The sequence below is a fragment of the Schistocerca gregaria genome, chromosome 2, assembly GCF_023897955.1.
Source record: "Schistocerca gregaria isolate iqSchGreg1 chromosome 2, iqSchGreg1.2, whole genome shotgun sequence".
NCBI classification, from domain to species: Eukaryota; Metazoa; Arthropoda; class Insecta; order Orthoptera; family Acrididae; genus Schistocerca; species Schistocerca gregaria.
This window is the reverse complement of record NC_064921.1, coordinates 339,708,401-339,730,838: the sequence shown is the minus strand read 5'-3', so window position 1 is coordinate 339,730,838 and position 22,438 is coordinate 339,708,401. Positions and strand designations below refer to the sequence as shown.

Genomic DNA, 22,438 nt, shown 5'->3' with positions numbered 1-22,438 from the left:
CTAGTAGATATCAACGGGCCATTGTCCCAAGAAGATTGCTTATGACGAAAAAAGTTATCCTCAGTAAGCAGTTAGTTCATATTTTGAAAGGGTGCTGACGACCATGCTGTTGAGCGCCCTGAAACGAATATCATCGTCATCATCGATAATATAATGCTATCTTCACAGTGTGGAGGCTTTCCTGTCTGAAGATGTCAATTCTGTGGATGCAAGTCTATAACTAAACGTAGTTTGTATCTAGTCTGTATGTGGCAAAAGAGCAGCATGCCGTAACCTGACTTTTCTTCTTCTGCGGTAGTTACGTTTATTTTCTAGTCGTAGAGATTTTAGAGCATTTTATTGTCAGTACTCCATTGTCTGTAGCACAAAGGAAGAAACAAGCGGAATGATTCATTTTCTGCGCTCTGAGTAGACTACAGCTGCGAAGATTATTCGTAGAAAACAGCTACGGTTTGGCGAGAACTGTCTTAGTGCCCGAAAAATGTACGAGTGGAGAAATCATTTTTAAAATGGATGTGTATCTGTCTGCGATGAAGAGCCTTCGGGTAAACCTTCCGTTTACAAAAGGACAGGAACATCAAGACAGCTGAGCGAATGATCGTACCAGAATTGATTATATTTACCAGAAGTTGAACATCAGACACGATTCAGCATTTACAGTCGTCTGTTAATCTCTCAACTATCGCCTATTTTGTGGTCTTCTCGTGTACCTCGTCCAATGACAGACACAAACGGGGATTTTCGTAAATTTCTAAATCGCAGTTAAGGCGTTTTGAAAACGAAGCATTCATTACACTACTGAAGCTCAAATACTGTACAGTGACAGCTATTGTGAGCTACTGCGTGACCTGAAACACAAAATAAAAAGGAAGAGGAAATGATAAAATTCAAAAGGAGTGGTTCTGTCTCATATGATGCCCGCTCTCATACAGGTGGCTGAACAATGTATTGTATTCAGAATCACCCATCCGCGCCATTTTCATCTTTTGATCCTAAGAAGTAGAAACTGCGCGAGTATAAGCGTGCATATGCCCGATGCCACAAAGCTGCTTCCAGGACGGAATTAGGATGCTTGTCAAAAGATGAATCCCGTGCATATAAGTTCAGGGAAATATGTAAAGGAATTGTGTTACTAATAATTTTCTTTTCCCAATAAACAGTTTCTTTTTAAAAAATTCTTTTCCTTTTGACATGCCCTTTTAACATATCAGATACTACTTTGTACAAGGATGCCACCACAACCTGAAAGTCTTGATACTTATGAATCCAAGCCCACAGACTTCGCTTACTCTTGTCTATTTCATCTCACAGCTGCATTCATCTTGCATCTCGCTAGACCTATTGTTTCTGCTAGTTACTATAAAATCTCCAACTCCTGCGAAATCTGTCTGTCTTCCCGCTCTAAGTTTCGTGTGTTGTCTATATTTTTCCTTCGTTTTCTTTCAATTCCCACTTCTTAATATCGCGATGAGTTCCTTCTTGGAACAAAAAAATCGTTACGAATTCTCCAGTAGATAACAACAAATATTTTAAGATTCTCACTATACATAATTGCTACCTGGTGTACGGTATATTGTAGCAATTTGTTTATTCGACATTGGTTTTTCTACGGGGAATTTCGAAGATTCGCCAAGTCTAAAAATGAAATAGAAATAATGCGGATTCCACACCCACCCTGCCACTTGACTTGCCGTTTTCGGTGACTGATGTACCCCTGACCTATTCACGACGCTTTTACATGTCTCCATTCCGCAGCACAGGTTGAGGAATATAAAAACTGACTAAACCTTTGGTTTAATCCTGCCCGCGCGACTTCAGACCAGAGGATGCCAATCAGTCCTCGGAACGATGTTGCGAATCCACAGCTGTGCTACAAGGGAGTCTAGCTGTCTTCGTCAAGTCCGGTAATCTCCGAGAAGATATTTGGGTCTTTCATATTTGGGTTTTTAGAATAGTCTTCGGATTTCTCTAGCAACATATCAAATTCTTCCTTAGTCCCAAGATCTGCAAGAGCTACTTTTAGAGCCTCTACAGAATGTTACACTCCTATTGCATTAAAATTTGGATTCTGTAGGGATCTAGCCAGTTTCCCACACAGTCCAAATACTGCAGTTTCAAACTTTTCAAGCCACTTTGCATAGCCCCACAGGACTGACATTCTTTTGTCTCTATCTGAGCTCCGGTCACCATTTTCTGGACCTGCTCATAATGGTACCTGAAACATGTCAAAGATTTTATTCTTACAGCCCATTGGGTGGGACACATTGGAATCAGTCATTGAGCTTTTGAGTTTGGATTTGTCTCATCGACACCAGATGTTAGCACAACATCTACATACACATTTTTCCTTTTTGCAGATTCTAGAGTTATATTTGAGATATCTTTCACAGTTACCAGTACATTGCATAATGGATCACAGCGTCTTGAAACTTCCCACTATCCCAGATCCAAACAATGATTGCTGTAGAGGGTGCCCGGAACAGGGCTGACAACATATGTTTTCCCTTGCTCCTGCGATGAATTCTTCCACCTGGCAGACCTTTCCTGTCTCTATCTCACCGAGTGCATAGTTGAGCGGCACTATCGTGCACGTAATGTTCGACCTCCCTACAGTTAACAGCTCTCTTTGTTTTCCCCTGTGGCCACCAGGGCTTGGACAGAGGAGAGACTGCTGCCCGAGCAGGAGGGCGTTGGCACGCTGGCTTCACGTCATTAAGGCAGTGACTCAACTCTGCTCGTTAGAAATATACAGCTACATTTACAACATGCAACCTCTTCCATGGAACAGCTCCAGATCTAAGGTTACTAGTTACTACCAGATGTCTGCTAAGCGCTAGATCGGGGTTCTTTGTGGGCCACGTTGGCAACAGGTGTAACTGACAAGCTCCGTGACGCGTTTATGTCAGGAGACCGTCCTGCCACTCCATCACCGGCGCATTTCGCAGCGGCCGTATAAAGCCGGTCGACAGCTGCCAACGAAGCTTTCAACCTTTCACGGACAGCAACCGACTCCTCCATCAAGATCCTCAGCTTATTTACTCACTAGCAGACAAACTTGGCATTGCCCAGGTATTCATTTTGCCAATTTTCTGTTAGAAACGAAAACAAAAAATTAACTGTTTGTAGTGAATTATCGAAAAAATGTCGTGTCCGTGTATTCGTGAAAACACCTTTGAAATTGTGAATCAGTTGTACAAATAAATATGTGTAATTTACAAATGTGTAAGTACTGTATCCAATATAAGAAACAGGATTCCAGACAATTCCTGTACGTCGGGGAAAGGTGCTTCGAGTCTCTACGTAGCGATTTTGTAAACGTCTCTATGGCCTCGTCTCTTCTTCCCTCTGTAGAGGAACATTGTTTTCGCCTACAGCCATTTGCGCTTCGCAGTAGAAAGCTGTCAAAAGCGCTGCCACATGTCAGGGATTTCCTTAAGCAGACTGGACCATGTAGGAGTTTCTCTGTAGTTAAGAATAATGTATTAAAACTTCATGCATGATACGGCATTTTTTCACGTATCTCAGTGTTTATGACATATGTCTTGGATTATTTGACTTACAATGGTGTATTCGCGGCGTTTGTGGATCCTATCTGGGAAATATGTTGCGAATAGAGTTAGTCGCAAAGAAGTAATAAATTTAAACGTCATGCATGATGCGGCAAGTTTTTCACGTATCTGTGTGTTTATGGAGTCGTATCTCCTGAACTGTTTTTGGTAAAATGATATGCTTTTGTAGCTAAACTTAGCAGCATCTGTGGATAATGTCTGCGAAATTTATTGCGAATACAGTTGGTAGCACAGAAGTAATACATCTAAACGAGATGCAAGATGCGGTAGTTTTTCACTCATACCAATGTTTGTGACGTCATATGTCCTGAACAATGGTAAGCAAGGGATTCTTACCCCGCATCGATTATTGGCTGACACGAAGGGATATGTGCACATGGTTTGGTTCAGTTCAGTCGAGCGGTTTAGGAGGAGATGTGGAACATAAATACCAACATATACACATACATAAAACCACTTCTATAATCTACATCTACATATATACTCCGCTAACCACCAAGCGGTTTGTGGCGGAGGGCACTTTTTGCGCCAAAGTCATATCCCCTCTCTGTTCCACTCGCGGATCGCACGAGGGAAAAACGACTGTTTGAACGCCTCAGTACGAGCTCTTATTTCCCTTATCTTTCAATGATGATTATTACGCGATTTGAAAGTTGGTGGTAATAATATATGCTCTACATCCTCGGTGAAGATTGGATTTCGGAATTAGGTGAGCAGCCCCTTCTGTTTAGCGCGTCGTCTATCTGCAAGTGTGTCCCACTTCAAACTTTCTATGAGATTTGTAACGCTCTCGCGATGGCTAAATGTACCAGTCACGAATCTTGCCGCTCTTCTTTGGACCTTCTCAATTTCTTGAATCATACCCAACTGGTAAGGGTTCCAAACAGACGAACAATACTCTAAGACTGGACGAACTAACGTATTGTAAGCTATTTCCTTTGTTGAAGGACTACATCGCTTCAGGGTACCAATAAAACGCAATCTAGAGTTCGCCTTATCCGTTACTTGTGTAATCTGACCATTCCATTTGAGATCATTTCGAATAGTCACACCCAAATACTTGACTGATGTTACCGCTTCCAAAGACTGATCATTTATTTTCTACTCGTACATTAATGGGGATTTTCGCCTTGTTATACGCAGTAGGCTACACTTACTAGCCGGCCGGGGTGGCCGAGCGGTTCTAGGCGCTACAGTCTGGAGCCGCGGGGCCGCTACAGTCGCAGGTTCGAATCCTGCCTCGGGCATGGATGTGTGTGATGTTCTTAGGTTAGTTAGGTTTAAGTAGTTTTAAGTTCTAGGGGACTGATGACCTCAGCAGTTAAGTCCCGTAGTGCTCAGAGCCATTTGAACCATTGACACTAATGAGAGATAACTGCCAGTCATTACACCACGCATTTATTTTCTGCAAATACTCATTGATTTGTTCACAACTTTCGTGTGATACTACTTTCCTGTAGACTACAGCATCATCGGCAAACAGTCTCAGGCCGCTGTCAATACCCTCAACCAGATCGTTTATGTAAATCGTAAAAAGCAGCCGACCTATTACGCTGCCCTAGGGCACATCTGAAGTTACACTTGTTTCTGTTGAAGTCACCCCGTTCAGGACGACATACTGCTCCCTGTCTGTTAGAAAACTTTCTATCCAGCCGCATATGTCACTGGATACACTGTAAGCGCGCACTTAATAATATGTATAGATGAAAGAGACCACACACCTATCTCTCACAAAGGCGAAAAGAAGTACAGAAATTTAGTCAATACTAATGATTGCGCGTAAACATTAAACTAAGTCCAAGGTGCCGAGCCGGCCGGAGTGACCAAGCGGTTCTGGGCGCTACAGTCCGGAACCGCGCGACCGCTACGGTAGCAGGTTCGAATGCTGCCTCGGGCATGGATGTGTGTGATGTCCTTAGGTTAGTTAGGTTTCAGTAGTTCTAAGTTCTAGGGGACTGATGACCTCAGATGTTGAGATCCATAGTGCTCAGAGCCATTTGAACTAAGGTGCCGACTTCATTCCGCGGTTGCTGTAAGTGAGCCTAACTAGTGCCGATGCCTCGCGATTTGGCACACTTCTGGATGTTCTTTAATGGTCTTCGGTTCATACTGAACATGATAGCAAACTTACGGTGTGGTAAAATTCAAACGACGGCTGTGTTACCTAGACACGATGGCGCAGTCGGGGAATGAGGAAACGGGCAGACAAGTACGTGGGTGCCAAGTGTTTGGCGCCAGAGCTGCTGGGACGTCGGTTGCAGACGGAGGCCGTGGGGTCCAGCCACGGCTATTTCAGGCGGCGGCGGCGCGCAGGTACACTCTGGAAGCCGTCTGCTCATCCGCGCCGTCGCCGAAACATTCGAGAACACCGGCACTACTGTGTCCTCGCTCCGCAGGCGCTACTCCTTGTCTTTGCAGCTGTAAGGCGCGTATTTTTGGCTTAGAACACATCTCCTCTTCCTATTAGAGTGAATTGTATAAACTGTAATGAAATTAACCTTCCTGGTTCATTAACACCTTGTGCTGGCTCTAGTTCTACATCTACATGGATACTCTGCAAATCACATTTAAGTGCCTGGCAGAAGATTCATCGAACCACCTTCACTATTCTCTATTATTCCAATCTCGTATAGCGTGCGGAAAGAACGAACACCTGTAACTTTCAGTCACCGATTTTCTGTATTTTGTCATGGTGATCGTTTCTCCGTATGTAGATCGGCGTCAAAAAAATATTTTCGTATTCGGAGGAGAAAGCTGGTGATTGGAATTTCGTGACAGTATTCCTCCACAACAAAAAACACCTTTGTTTCAATGTTGTCCATCCCAAATCCTGTATCATTTCAGTGGCACTCTCTCCCCTATTTTACAATAACACAAAACGTGCTGCCCTTCTTTGAACTTTTTCGATGTTGTCTGTCAATCCAATCTGGTAAGGATCCCACACCGTGCCGCAGTATTCTAAAAGAGGACGGACAAGCGTAGTGTAGGCAGTCTCTTTAGTAGATATGTTATATTTTCTAAGTGTCCTGCCAATAAAACGCAGTGTTTGGTTAGCCTTCCCCACAACATTTTCTATGTGTTCCTTCCAATTTAAGTTGTTCGTAATTATAATTCCTAGGTATTTAGTTGAATTTGCGGCCTTTAGGTTTGACTGACTTATCATGTAACCGAAGTTTAACGGATTCCTTTTAGCATTCATGTGAACGACCACCGGCCCGAGTGGCCGTGCGGTTCTAGGCGCTACAGTCTGGAACCGAGTGACCGCTACGGCCGCAGGTTCGAATCCTGCCTCGGGCATGGATGTGTGTGATGTCCTTAGGTTAGTTAGGTTTAATTAGTTCTAAGTTCTAGGCGGCTGATGACCTCAGAAGTTAAGTCCCATAGTGCTCAGAGCCGCTTTTTTATGTGTGAACGACCTCACACTTTTCATTATTTAGGGTCAACAGCCAATTTTCGCACTATACTGATATCTTTTCTAAACTGTTTTGCAATTTGTTCTGATGTTCTGAAGACCTGACTAGACAATAAACGACAGCGTCATCTGCAAACAACCTAAGACGACTGCTCAGATTGTCTCCCAAAACGTTTATATACATAAGGAACAACAAAGGGCCTATAACACTAACTTGGAGAACGCCTCCATCAATTACCACGAACTGTGGCCTCTCTGACAGGAAATCACGAATTCAGTCACAAAACTGGGATGATATTCCATAATCGGGCACTTTCACTACAAACTGTTTGCGTGGTACAGTGTTAAAAGCCGTCCGGAAATCCACCCCGGAGCATATCTTTCACTGAAAATGTCCGAAATTCATTTTAATCTGTCAGGAACATTCATTTCGGCGGGACCGAGGAAGGTGGCGCAGTGGTTAGCACACTGGGCTCGCTTTTGTCCATCCAGATTTAGGTTTTCCGTAAATTCCGGGATTTCATTTCCTATCCTTTCGTAATTCGAGTCTGTGCTCTGGCTCTAACGACCGCGTTGTCGACGCGACGTTAAACTGTAATCTTCTTTCTTCTTCATTTGGCGGATGCAACATTTCAGAATGACAGTTTCATTCTTGAAGCAACTACCCTGCTATATCTACGTAATTTTGCAGGATAGGGTATAATGAAACAAAATGTATAATTCTGCGTCAGTCAGGAAATTTTATACCATTCAGTACGATTTTCGATGCTTAATCGTCATCATCATCTACATCTACATCTACGTGATTACTCTGCTATTCACAGTAAAGTGCCTGGCAGAGGGTTAAATGAACAACCTTCAAGCCGTCTCTCTACAGTTCCGCTCTCGAACAGCACGCGGGAAAAACGAACACTTAAATTTGTCTGTGCGAGCCCTGATTTCTCTTATTTTATCGTGACGGTCACTTCTCCCTATGTAAGTGGGTGGCAACAGAATGTTTTCGCAATCGGAGAAGAAAACTGGTGATTGAAATTTCATGAGAAGATCCCGTCGCAACGAAAAACGCCTTTGTTTTAATGATTGCCACTCCAATTTACGTATCATGTCTGTGACACTATCTCCCCTATTTCGCGATAATACAAAAAGAGCTGCGCTTCTTTGTACTTTTTCGATGTCATCCGTCAGGACCACCTGATGCGGAAGCCACACCGCACAGCAATACTCCAGAATAGGGCGGACAAACGTGGTGTAAGCAGTCTCTTTAGTAGACCTGTTGCACCTTCTAAGTGTTCTACCAATGAATCGCTGTCTTTGGTTTGCTCTACCCACGATATTATCTATGTGATCGTTCCAATTTAGGTTATTTATAATTGTAATGCCTAAGTATTTAGCTCAATTTACAGCCTTCAGATCTGTGTGACTTATCGCGGAATCGAAATTTAGCTGATTTCTTTTAGTACTCATGTGAATAACTTCACACTTTTCGTTATTCAGGGTCAATTGCCACTTTTAGCACCATACAGATGTCTTATCTAAATCATTTTGCAAGTCGTTTTGATCATCTGATGACTTTACAAGACGGTAGATGACACCATCATCTGCAAACAATCTAAGACGGCTATTCAGATTGCCTGCTATGTCGTTAATGTAGATCAGGAACAATAGAGGGCCTATAACACTTCCTTGGGGAACGCCGCATATTACTTCTGTTTCACTCGATGACTTCCCGTCTATTACTACGAACTGTGACCTTTCTGACAGTAAATCACGAATCCAGTCGCACATCTGAGGCGATACTACGTAGGCACGCAGGTTTGTTAGAAGACGCTTGTGAGGAACGGTGTCGAAAGCCAGCTGGAAATCTAAAAATATGGAATCAGTTTGACATCCCCTGTCGATAGCATTCATTACTTCATGAGTATAAAGAGCTAGTTGTGTTTCACAAGAACGATATTTTGAGAATCCGTGCTGGCTATATGTAAATAAATCGTTTTCTTCGTGGTACTTCACAATGTTCAAATACAGTATATGTTTCAAAACTGTACCGCACCATCAGGTGTAAGACATATTTTACGTGGTTGTTCTTACTGGTAAACATTGGCGATTTCGTACAGCAGCATGTGAGACGGTCAGGTAGTTTGGTTATTACTTACACTGCTTATTATTAATTGAAAATTAGCCACATAGGCTATAGATGTGACGTAGCAGCTGGTTTGTTCAGACTAATGAGGATTTTTCAAGAACCGGTCCTACAGGTGTTTCGTAAGCCACTTCTTTCGTGGATGAATTACGTTTGCTTAAGTTCACCTAATGAATCTCACCCTGGCATGTGCTTTTCTTTCAGTTCGTTTTACCTGATCATTCAATTGTAGACTGCTTCAGACGATTACTCTGATATTTTACGGTTGTTTTGTTACGAGTATATCTAGTGATTTTTCGTCAACGGCATAATCGAACAGTAGCTAACGGACCTCCTCGGGTGTTTATGTGCAACATCTTAACTTTTATTTACGTTCAGTATTACTTGCTACTCCGTGCACAATCAACGATTCTCCGCAGGCATTCCTGTCTTTCGTTACAGCCTTCTGACGTTGCAACCTACCTCTGGACAACACCATCGTCAGCGGGCAGACCCATGGTGCTTCCAATGTTATGCACTAGATCATTTGTATATACTGTAAACAGTTACGGTTTATAACATTCCCTTGGGGTACTCCTGGAATTACCACATCAGTGCTGTGTTCAACGCGTTTATACGTATTGGTAATTCCATTTTGTACTATATCTCTGCTAAAGTGGCGCTAATCAGACGTCTCTGTTTGAAGTGAGGCGGGCGTTGGCTATACAGGGGAACGTTGCTCAAGAATTGGTCGAACAAGGGTTTTGCATCTGTTCTTCCTCATCTTTGGTACAACTTACAAGAAAAAAAAAAACTGGAGACCGGCTACCATAGACAGTTAACAAGATCTTGCTCCACTCTCGATAAACCAGTTCACCCCATGTCTGAGTTTAATGCGGTTATGTTCAGCATCGGCCCTCCATCTACGATCGGTCTATAGATGGTGCCCATGCGTGATTCAACCAAGTTACTTGCCTCCCGTTACTTTTACATCATCAACTACTGCTCTTTCTCGACTGTGCAGTTGTGCATTATGTACAGACTGCACCAACGTCTCCTCTCATATCGTTGTTTTGTGAATCACTAAAGTATAACAACGGGCGTAGTTGTTTTGATTATTGACACACTTCCCAACTTAGTGTCAACGTAGGGGTCATTGGTCGCTGGAGATACCATCAGCTACAAGGAGAATAAATGGACGAATTAGATTTACTGGAAGACACCAGGAAATATATTTCACAATTAATGGCTCCTCGGTTTTCAGGACGCATAGATTGTACTTCCTGAGCTTTCTATAGTCATCGCACCCATCATCTTCACGAGTTAAAATTATTGGCTCTTGGAAACGATATCGTGCCTTAATATGCACGAATCACGACGGAGAAGAGAGAGGGACAGAGAGAGAGAGGGGGGGGGGGGGGAGGGATTGGGAGCGCCATATGCAGAAAATCACATACTGTCCTTTACTCTGTGAGTAATTTCACATATTTTTCTGCATTCAGGCACTTGATAGCGACCAAGAAAGTTCGATGGAATGAAAGAATTTCATGTGTACAGCGTATGGTGTTGATATCCGGAATGCGTTTCGTTAAATTCATTAAGGTCGTCAGCGATTGCTATCGGCAAACATTCATTGTATTTCGGTTCTGGTTCAAATGGGTCTGAGCACTATGGGACTCAACTGCTGTCATCAGTCCCCTAGAACTTAGAACTACTAAACCTAACTAACCTAAGGACATCAGACACATCCATGCCCGAGGCAGGATTCGAACCTGCGACCGTACCAATCGCACGGTTCCGGACTGCGCGCCTAGAACCGCGAGACCACCGCGGCCGGCATTTCGGTTCTATCAGTTTGTCAGAGAGTTGGAAAATCTGTTGCTAATGTAATGTGGAAATCAATTTATAAGTTATAAATTAGTTTATTAAAATTCAGAAGTGGTTTCTGCTTTCCAGCCATAATCAGATCTGAAAATAAGCAATTAAAAACAAAAAACATGTCACTGGAGTTATAAAGCAAGAAGCAAGCTTACTAAATGTGCGGAAAAAAGTGAACAGATTCACCGAGTACACGTAGGCGTCCAGTCAGGCACGTAAGAGCGGAGAATGTATATTTAAGGAGAAAGTAAATGGTACTTGTTAGTTGTATTATAAAGCTATTAATGTGATTTAATTACAAATAAACAAACATCGTCTGGATCAAAACTTCTTTTTAACCGACTATCGCTTACAATCTCGGTGCAGATCATATTCAGGTCTGGCGCCGTAAAGTGTAGTTTGTCAACCGTAAAGTGTAGTTTGTCAACAGTGATGTAAGGCTAACGTATTTGACGTTAGTTTTACGTTACTGTTGCAAACAAGATCACCGTTCCTAGTCATGGCGTCAGTTATGAGATATATTTTTTGTTAAAATTTTCTCATTTTCACATTAGATGATGGCTTCAAAGCCGAAACGGCATGGGTTTTGTTTGAAAAATATTTTCGCCATTTAACTGTTCAAACGTCTTTATTTCATGTTATTATCACGATTTCGCCCATACACCGTTATGAAGTACAACAATGTTGGATACAATTAGACATTAAGTGAAGTCTTGATCAGGATCTATTGAACTGGGTGTCGCAACGTGTAGATAAGTACATCAAAGAAATGTATGGAGACAGGCAGCTAACTTGTTTCCCAACCGTAGAACAAGTGAGCCATAAAATGAACATCAATACAATCGTTACATGTCCAGTGAATATGGTCCGAAAATAAACTATGGAAGTTATTAGTTGACTGGTGGTCGAAGATGAACACAGATGAGCATCTTTGACGACCAGTCAACCAATAATTTCCAGAGCATATGTTCAGAATCACCGCACAAGTAACGACAGTGTTGACGTCCATCTTGAGGCTCATTTGTTTTACGGCTGGAAAACAGGTTTGCTATCTGTCTACACACATTTCCTTGATTTTGTACTTATCTATACGTTGGGACACCCAGTTCAATGGATCTTGGTCATGACTTCACTTAACAAAGTCTGATTATATCTAGCAATATTGTACTTCATAATGGTTTAAGGCGGGAATTTGAAATAAAATAAAGAAGTTTGTACAGTCAAACGGCGGAAATAACTTTTCAGGCATTATTACATGACTATGGTCCAAAATACAGTGTGTTCATAGATTATCTTTACAACCTAAAAATAAAATGGTTCAAATGGCTCTGAGCACTATGGGACTCAACATCTTAAGTCATAAGTCCCCTAGAACTTAGAATAACTTAAACCTAACTAACCTAAGGACATCACACACACCCATGCCCGAGGCAGGATTCGAACCTGCGACCCTAGCAGCCCCGCGGTTCCGGACTGCAGCGCCAGAACGGCTTTACAACCTAAGACTTTAGTACCTTTAGAACTGTACTAGATATTAACAATTGGTTTTCAACATGTGATAAGATAAATCATAAAGTTTTGTTCCTCAGTTGTACACATAAATTTGTGCACCCTTAGTCGCACAGATAATGTCTAATCGGAACGCCATTTCTCTCCACAAACGGTACAAGATCTTCACGGTGATATATTCAGACGCATTGCAAATGCATGCCTTCGAATCCTGTAGGTCTCTAACCTTGGTTCTGTACACCAGATCCTTTACAAAACTCCACAGGGAGTCGAGGGTTTGAGGTCAGGGGACTGTGACGGCCATTGGATTGGATCATCTCGTCCAATCCACCTATCCGGAAACTTTTCATTTAGAAATTGACGAACATTTACGGACAAGTGGGATGGTGCCTGATCGTGCTGGTATATGGCACCAGGTTACACGTCTTCCAGTTGTGGCACGGCAAACTTGTAACATGTCGAGGTAAATACCACCGTTGACGGGAGACTCGATGGAAAAAAAAGGATCAGTGATGCAATTGTGTTTCAGTCCGCACCGTACATTGACATTGGGACTGTCTCTTTCCATTTCACGTGTAACGTGAAGATGCTTGAACCCCATATACGAAGGTTATGACTATTCAATTTGCCGGATACATGAAACCTTGCTCATCGGAGAAACAAATCTTTTCCAAAAAGTCTTTGTGTCAATCATGCCTAGCATAGAAACTTCAAACTGTCTGTGCTAAGGTTTGTCCATAGGATTTAATGCCTGTAGCAGCTGCTCGTCGTAGGAAAATAGCCATAACCTGTTACGCAGGACTGTGCACTGTTGGCCGTCTCAGTTCCATCTCTCTGGCCGTTGTACGCACCGATTTTGTCGGACTCCCTTTAAAGCGCCTTCCGTACCTTGTCCACGTTGGCGTCTGAAACAAATGGGCGACTCTTGCCTCCTTTTTCTGGAGAACACTACCTGTTTCTATAAATGACGTATGCCAAGGCCAAATAGTTAGTCGAGACGATGGTTGCCTGCTATACCGTGTTCGAAAGTTTCGTTGCACTTGGTTGTAGGACGTTATCTGTATGAATCAGGCTTTCTCGTGTGGCGTCCACATTTTATCAGGTTTTCAAGTTCAATTTTGCGTTAGAACTGAGTCACCTGGAAGGTTAAAAAAGCTTTTTGAGCTACCATATGTTGAAAAACATTTTTTAGTATGTGGTAATATCTATTGTCATACGCTCATTTTGCCATATGAGTGTATTTTAATTAGTGACTACGCAAATGCATTTTAACTATTAAATTTACGATATTAGTTAGTTGTGTACCGTAACTGCAAGGCCCTCTGCAGACCTCAGTTATTTGTATAAATACTAGACGCATCCAGGCCGTCACTAGCACTTACTGTGAACCTATATGTATAAATTTTGACGTTGATACCCACGTCAGAGCCGGCCGCGGTGACCGAGCGGCTCTAGGCGCTTCAGTCCGGAATTGCGCGACTGCTACGGTCTCAGGTTCGAATCCTGCCTCGGGCATCGATGTGTGTGTGATGCCCTTCGGTCAGTTAGGTTTAAGTAGTTCTAAGTTCTAGGGGTCTGATGACCTCAGATGTTAAGTCCCATACTGCTCAGAGCCATTTGAACCTACATCAGAATATTTTATCGTGTGTTTGGCCGGTATGCATGGCTGTTAATCATGTAAATATTTTTTTTCTTATTTATCACTAGGCCTGTTATAGAACTTAGTTGATTAACGCTACTGTTTTTCTATTTGTAACAGTTCTGAAGATGGGAAGTAGCCGAAACCGGTAATTGTTAATTGTAAAATCTGTATGATGAAGGTGGACTTGACAAATGAAATATCTAGTATAGAATAACAGTATTACATGGCGCAAAAATACCGTGTGTCCATATATTATCATTACAACTTAAGACTTTAGTACCCATAGGACTGTACTAGATATTGACAATTGCTTTTCAACATGTGATTAGATAATTCATTAAGTTTTGTTCCTCAGTCGTACACATCAGTTCGCGCACCGTTAGTCGCACGTATACTGTCTAGTCGGAATGCCATTTCTCTCCACATACGATACAAGATCTTCAGGATGACATGTTCAAACGCAATGCAAATGAGTGCCTTCAGGTCCTGTAGGTCTCTAACTTCGGTTCTGTACACCAGATCCGTTACAAAAAACCCAGAGGGAGAAGTCTAGTATGTGAGGTCCAATCCACCTATCCGGAATAATCGACCGTGACTGTTTCAAAAATATGAAAATGTTTTCAGATACCGCTACTACTCACATTTGACAGTCGGCAACAGAAACCAAAATATTGCATTGAAACAAGCGTTCAGTTCATAGTGCTGTGGAAGGTGGGAAAAAATCGCAAATTTGCATTCATAAGAAGAAGAACACGACCAAAAATGCAACAGGAGCGTAATATGTAAGAAATTGTCCACGCAACCTGCCACTGGTGATGCCTTGCAGAAAATAAAGGTGAAACGCGTATGGCACTAAAATTGTGTTTTATTCAGTTGCTGCAATGATCAATATACCGTAATATTACACGCAGCTGAGGAAGACAGGACTACAAAAGTTTAAGATAACTAGTCACAAAATTTGTTGCTCCATTCAATTATTTATTTAGCGACGTGTATCGAGATGATATTTCATCAGGCTATATTGGCATTACAAAAAGATTTAAAGTGTTTAGCCGGCCGCGGTGTTCTAGCGGTTCTAGGCGCTCAGTCCGGAACTGCGCGACTGCTAAGGTCGCAGGTTCGAATCCTGCCTCGGGCATTGATATGTGTGATGTCCTTAAGTTAGTTAGGTTTAAGTAGTTGTAAGTTCTAGGGGACTGATGACCACGGATGTTAAGTCCCATAGTGCTCAGAGCCATTTTTAAAGTGTTTACAGATATTAAAGTTTGTTTACACGATTCTTGTGATCAAGTGTGTTCTTGTGGCGTGGCATTCTTCTGTGATTGCCGACGACAGATTGCAAGGTACTGGCGATGCTCGAGCACCGGTTTGTGGCGCCCCTTCCAGAGCGGCCTGCGCTCTCTCCCGGAGGCGCAGAGGGCGTGGGCGCAGCTCGGCTGGCAGCCGCTCCGCGCGCCGAGGGATAAAATTGGAAGCAGCCCGTCGGATGTGGCGCTCCGCCGCTATCGATTGCCGGCGGCCGCTGGCGCTCGCTCGCCGCTGGCCGCGCTCACGGAGTCTTCTTTTGCAGGACGAGGTCACCGCCGACGCGGCCACTGACGCGCCGATGACGTCTCCCGAGGCCGGCGAAGCCCCGCCGGCCGGCGAAACCGCAGCCGCCCCCGCCGCCGACGCGGTCGGCGAGTCCACTTCGAAAGAGGACTGCGACGGCCACGACAGCGGCGACTCCGCCGAGGCCGGCGAGCCGGACGCGACGACGGCGGAGGAGGCGGAAGAGGACGCGAACCTGCCCGAGTGTAAGATAAAGCGCAACTACTCGTGCAGCCACTGCACCTACTTCACGCAGAACCCGCGCTCGTACCTGTACCACCTGAAGGACGAGCACAAGGAGAAGATCAGGGTGTACGAGTGCCCCAACTGCCTGTACGCGTCCAAGCACAGCCAGAAGCTGCAGCGGCACGTGCATATGGTGCACGTCATGGGCAGGGGCAAGCGGAAGAGCTCGGCGCGCTCGCCCAAGGCGAGGAAGGCGCCGCCGGACAGGGACAAGGCGCCGCCGCCCCTGCTGCCCTGCTCGGACGTAGTCGTCAAGCGGGAGCCTGCCGGCTCCGAGGAGGAGGCGCCAGGGGACGGCTCCGCTGCCAAGGAGGCCGCCGGAGACGAGAAGTGTGAACAGGCCGAAGACGGCAGTAAGGAGACGTACACGTGCTCGCAGTGCCCGTTCTCCGACCAGAACAAGGCGCTAGTGGCGCGGCACGAACAGGCGGTGCACCTCCGCAAGAAGTTCTTCCGCTGCAGCAAGTGCAATTACGTGACGCACATGCGCGCCAGGTTCACGAAGCACGTCAAGTACCACTCGATGCCGATGATCAAGTGCGACATGTGCGACTTCCGTACGCCGTACAAGTGGAACCTGGACCGCCACTACAAGAACCACACGGGCGACGGCGCGTTCCGCTGCTCGCTGTGCAACTTCACGGCAGACATCAAGCAGAGCCTGACGGTGCACGAGATGAACCACCACGTGCCGCCGGCGAGTGCGGGGGTGCCCGTGCCGCGCCGCCGCAACAAGGTGGGCGCCAGCGACTCGGCGCCCGCGCCCGCGCCCGCCCCCGCAGAGCCGCCGCCGCCGCCGCCGCCGCCGCTCCAGGTGCCGCCCCCGCACCTACAGGCGTCGCCGGCCACGCCCACGCGCCTGCCGCCCCCGCCGCCCTTGCAGCATATTCCGACTCTCGTGTCCGATTTCCGCTCCCAGCTGCACTCGTCTCGAGCTTCTTTCGAGGTAACATTGCACCTACACGTCCACAGGGGGAAACACTTGTCCCTTCACTGTAGAGAGCATGTATAGGGAGTGAGTGGCCAACCGGACCGTACGGCGCCCATTTTTCTGCCAAACTGCGGGCGGCCAGTAGTGGAGTACACACTCACCGAATCAAAAGCACAAGAAAATATGGCGAAATCATTTGTTGAATGCCTTTCTTTACAGCTATAATATACTCATAGTAGCCTGATACGTACAGCACAGGAAAATTTGATACAGTGGCTGTAAAAATCATTCGTTATTTGCATTTACCTCCTTTAAAGATCGTTTACTAGACATATTGCAATGAAAGTAACGCAAATAAAAAAAAAAGTGTATAGCATTTGTTTTGTATAGGAAGTGCATAACGCTAAAGATTTAACGTACCTGTATTACGTCAGATGAATGAAAGTCATAAGCAGTTGTTTACTTGTGACATGCAAAAAGTGTGAGACGTATTACTACGTCTTGTCACGTCTTCAAACTTTTTGCATGTCACAAGTAAGCAACTGCTTAAGACTTTCTTTCATATATACAGGGTGTTACGAAAAGGTACGGCCAAACTTTCAGGAAACATTCCTCACACACAAAGAAATAAAATATGTTAGGTGGACATGTGTCCGGAAACGCTTACTTTCCATGTTAGAGCTCAATTTATTACTTCTCTTCAAATCACATTAATCATGGAATGGAAACACACAGCAACAGAACGTACCAGCCTGACTTAAAACACTTTGTTACAGGAAATGTTTAAAATGTCCTCCTTAGCGAGGATACATGCATCCACCCTCCGTCGCTGATGCAGTCCTGGAGAATGGCGTATTGTATCACAGCCGTCCACAATACAAGCACGAAGAGTCTCTACATTTGGTACCGGGGTTGCGTAGACAAGAGCTTTCAAATGCCTCCATAAATGAAAGTCAAGAGGGTTGAGGTCAGGAGAGCGTGGAGGCCATGGAATTGGTCCGCCTCTACCAATCCATCGGTCACCGAATCTGTTGTTGAAAAGCGTACGAACACGTCGACTGAAATGTGCAGGAGCTCCATCGCGCATGAACCACATGTTGTGTCGTACTTGTAAAGGCACATGTTCTAGCAGCACAGGTAGAATATCCTGTATGAAATCATTATAACGTGCTCCATTGAGCGCAGGTAGACGAAACTAAATTGAGCTCTAATATGGAAATTAAGCGTTTCCGGACACATGTCCACATAACATCTTCTCTTTATTTGTGTGTGAAGAATGTTTCCAGAAAGTTGGGCCGTACCTTTTTGTAACACCCTGTATAGTGTATAGCACTTGTTTCGTATCGGAAGTGCATAACGCTAAAGATTTAACGTACCTGTATTACGCCAGATAAATGAGTCATAAGCAGTTGTTTACTTGAGACATGCAAAAAGTGTGAGACATATTACTACGTCCTGTCACGTCTTCAAACTTTTTGCATGTCACAAGTAAACAACTGCTTACGACTTTCTTTCATATATATATATATGAATACCTCTCGTAGATAACAAACGAAAAATCAGGTAATGTTAAATGTAGGCTACTGTAATAACGACCAAATATAACAAGAAAACTGCCGTATCTCTTCTACCCCACAGTAATTAGGCCTATTAAAACCTGTCTTCAAGAGTACCTACAATTATTTACTACGAATAATGTTTCAGCAACCACGACAACTGCGGAAAACGTGCTTACAACTTGCCTGCGCCAACAGTCAGGCAGTAATACTGAAACCAAAATAATGCCTAGTGTTGTGATTCGGAACGAAATTAAGTTTGACGCTATATAGTCGAATGAGCATGGCACAACAAATACAGGAACTTTCCGTTTCCAGCAAGGACTGTCAGATATTGGCTTCAGAAAAGCTTGTGATGCTACCAGTATGCACGAACTGTTAAAGAAATAAGAGCTTAAAAAACGATATACAACTAAATCGAACATACATGCACAACGCATAACAAAAACTCAATAATTCAAATACCTTTTAATCGTTTCCAAAAGTCCTCTGAACCTCAATTCACTCAAAAGCACGGCGAACATAGGAAGCGCGAGAGACATTTGGCAAGAAAATGGCGCCAAAGCTAATCAACCAATCACGGGCAACTTCACCATGGCCACCCTCTCTGTATACAGGCTCTCTACTGAACCTTGTATACTGACTTTTCATTCGTTACAGAATTTTCACATATTTCTGAAAGGGGCGTTTCGAAAGTAAGTTTCGTCATTGTTTTTCACACGAAGCTTCATTGCAAAAATCAAACACACCGTAGTATTGTGAACTATAGATCCTGCACTACGAGGATGGTTTGATAAGTCACCGCGCGGGATTAGCCGAGTAGACTGTGCAGCTGATCCCGGCGGAGGTTCGAGTACTCCCTCGGGCATGGGTGTATGTGTTTGTCCTTAGGATAATTTAGGTTAAGTAGTATGTAAGCTTAGGGACTGATGAACTTAGCAGTTAAGTTCCATAAGATTTCACACTCATTCACCTATTTGATAAGTCTGGTAAACTTCCATGAAAGAATGGGGTATTTTTGTTGCATCTTCGTGGTTAGTAAACTTGATTATTCCAAGGATCGTACAAAGAATTTCAATGTACAGCGCACACTTCATTGTTGACAGAAAACCGAGTTTCCTGCTGTTATCAAACATTTTCATTTGAATGGTTGGACTCTCGCCCATATCAGAACAGACCCGGATGAAATTCACGCGCTCACTGCACCATCACTAAAGACCATTTTCTCTTGGGTTAGTGAATTTAAATATTGTCGGACAAGCACCGAAGACGAAGCAAACTCCACCCGTTCAGTTCATGTCACCACAAAGAAAAGTGCATAATATTCTGCTTGGAGAAAAGGTCACGAAGAAGCTGTGTGAGAGGTGAATGCCGCGATTGCTCATAGTCGACCAAAAGTGCACCCAGCACAACATTTCAACAAAATACCTGCCGATGTTTAATCGGAATCCTCGAGACGTTTTGCGCTGGTTTGTAACTGTTGATGAAACTTGGATCCATCATCACACTAGAGTCAAAACGGCAGCCAAACAATGGACAAGTGCTGGTGATTTAGCACCGAAGAAGACAAGGACCATATTTTAATTGGTAAGGTGATGGCCACCGTTTTTTGAGATGGATGTTTTGATACTTACGTTGGCTGAAAAAAGACCAAGGTTGGCATGCAAAAATATGCTCTTTCAACAGGATATTGCACCATGCCACACAACAGCGATAACAGTAGCGAAAGTGCGTGAACTGGGCTTTGAATTGGTTCCTTCATCCACCGTACTCACCAGACTTACCCACAAACGATTTTCCCCGTTTCCTAACGTGAAACTTTGGCTTGCTGGGAGAAATTTTCATCAAGTGAGGGAACTGTAGTTGCAGTCAAGTATGAGTGTTTTGACACAGCAAGGGTCTGACAAGTTCGGAAGTTATGTGTCACCAGATGCCGATACACAGGTCAAGTAATTCTTGCAAAAAGGATGAAGGTGAAGATGTGAATTACGTGCTCGTGATTTGTCCCACAAGTATTCTGTAGGGTTCCGAGCAGGCGAATTTGATGGCCAAGACATTCCAAGTTAGTGCACCATAACTCTCCACAAACAATTTACACCTTGATACTGGACTTGTGAGATAGACTGTTATCCTGGGAAGACACCAAGTGTGAAGGGATGCAGGTGGTCTGTAATAATACTCGTGTGGTCCACAGCTGTCGTGATGCCTTCAATTACTATCACAGACCCCATAGTATAATATTGCTCCCACCGCCTTTCACTGTGTCGTGGTGAATGTTTCGAGCAGCAATTTGCCTGGACGAATACATATTCAGGCACGAGGATCGATCTGGTGTAAAAAGGAATGTGATTTATCCGATACTTTTCCACCGGTTCGTTGCCCGTTCTCAGTGATCCCGTGTCCGCTGCAATCGTAACTGACGTTGTCGTTATGCCAGTTGTCACTTATCCTGCTTTACAGATTGGACAAGTTTTTGACGTCCACTTTCTGTGACAAGGCATCAACGTCTGACACCTTGTCACCTACTCGTGGCTTCACTGCCTTTCAGCCAACTTCCGTAGATAATGAGGGAAGTAGCACGCAAACAGCCAACCGGCCTCACGGTTTACGAGCTGCTCATTACAAGGTACAGTCCATAATGGTTATCCCTTTGTCAAAGTTGTCTGTCTGCGGATTTCACCATTTTGGGCAGCATTGTCGCTATAATAATATCCTTTTCCTGTGTGCTCTGAGCATACACTTTCATTACTGCATCATCAGGCAACATTCAGTTTCGCAGTGGGCATTGTCATCAGTGCATATTGATATTAAATGACAATTATAAATTGTGAACACTAGGGGAATATGGTCTCATTAAGTGGTAGACATGTAACGTAAATGCTGAGTGTACGTCCCCATCCATTCTTAGTTTTATTGTTGTTCTGGAATAACTGGACTTTCTTATGAGTTCATTCCACAACAAATAACATACTGGTTTTAAAGTATAGCATTCTTTATGGCCCCTAAACATAATTTTTGCTGGTCTGCAGAACAGGTAAGTTCTAAAGTGACATTAGATCACATTCTGAAAATTGCCGCCGATATTATTCACTAGTCACTTTTGAAAATAAATGAGCCGGCCTTAGTGGCCGAGTGGTTCTAGGCGCTACAGTCTGGAACCGCGCGACCGCTACAGTCGCAGGTTCGAATCCTGCCTCGGGCATGGATGTGTGTGATGTCCTTAGGTTAGTTAGGTTGAAGTAGTTCTAAGTTCTAGGGGACTGATGACTTCAGAAGTTAAGTCCCATAGTGCTCAGAACCATTTGAACCACTTTTTGAAAATAAATGAAACAACGGTCATACATGAATTAATGCCTGCTCTACATACACAGCCCTGTCACATTAATGTTACCACCTATCAAAAGCCTGGAAAACTATCTTTTGCAGTGTGGACGTGCAGGAAGAGAGTGTGTGAGGTTCTGAATGGTACTTAGAGGGATGTGAAGTCCTGCTGACTCCAGTGCCTCGGTGATCTGTGCTAAGTTTCACGGTTGAGGCTCCGTGGCACGAACAGTCTGATTGAAGTGGTTCCATAGTTTCTTGACTGGGTTTAAATTGAGGGAGTTTGTTGGCCAGGGGATTACGGTAAACTCATCTTTCTGCTCTTTGTGCCACAAAATTATAATGTGAGCTGTGTGACATGTTGCATTGTCCTAGTGGTAGCTGCCATCATATGGAGAAAAACAGACTGCATGTAGGGCTGGACACGGTCCCCAGGGACGGATGCATTGCGCCTTTCAGAATGATGTGCTGCGGAGGCCCGCACACAGCAATGTTCACTGAATCGTCATCGAGGAGACGCTGTTGGTAGCCCCTTGTTTCATCTAGGGATCAAATGCTCAACAGTTGCGTTCACGTCTCTGCAGGTTCTGTTCACCCCTGTCATCGATGATTTGTGTGAGGTTTACAGTTTTACATTTCTGTACATTTAAAGCTAATTGTATATT

At 44.1% G+C, this 22,438-nt stretch overlaps 1 protein-coding gene across 5 annotated transcripts in view; it reads left to right on the top strand.

The window, feature by feature from the left end:
* LOC126337007 (uncharacterized) overlaps positions 1 to 22,438 on the top strand; it is a 702,260-nt gene that overhangs the window by 628,926 nt on the left and 50,896 nt on the right. For all 5 annotated transcript variants that reach the window (XM_050001254.1, XM_050001256.1, XM_050001255.1 and 2 more), the window contains one exon: positions 15,700 to 16,911. In XM_050001254.1, coding sequence (XP_049857211.1) covers positions 15,700 to 16,911 — 1,212 coding nt within the window. The remainder of the gene's footprint in view (positions 1 to 15,699; positions 16,912 to 22,438) is intronic.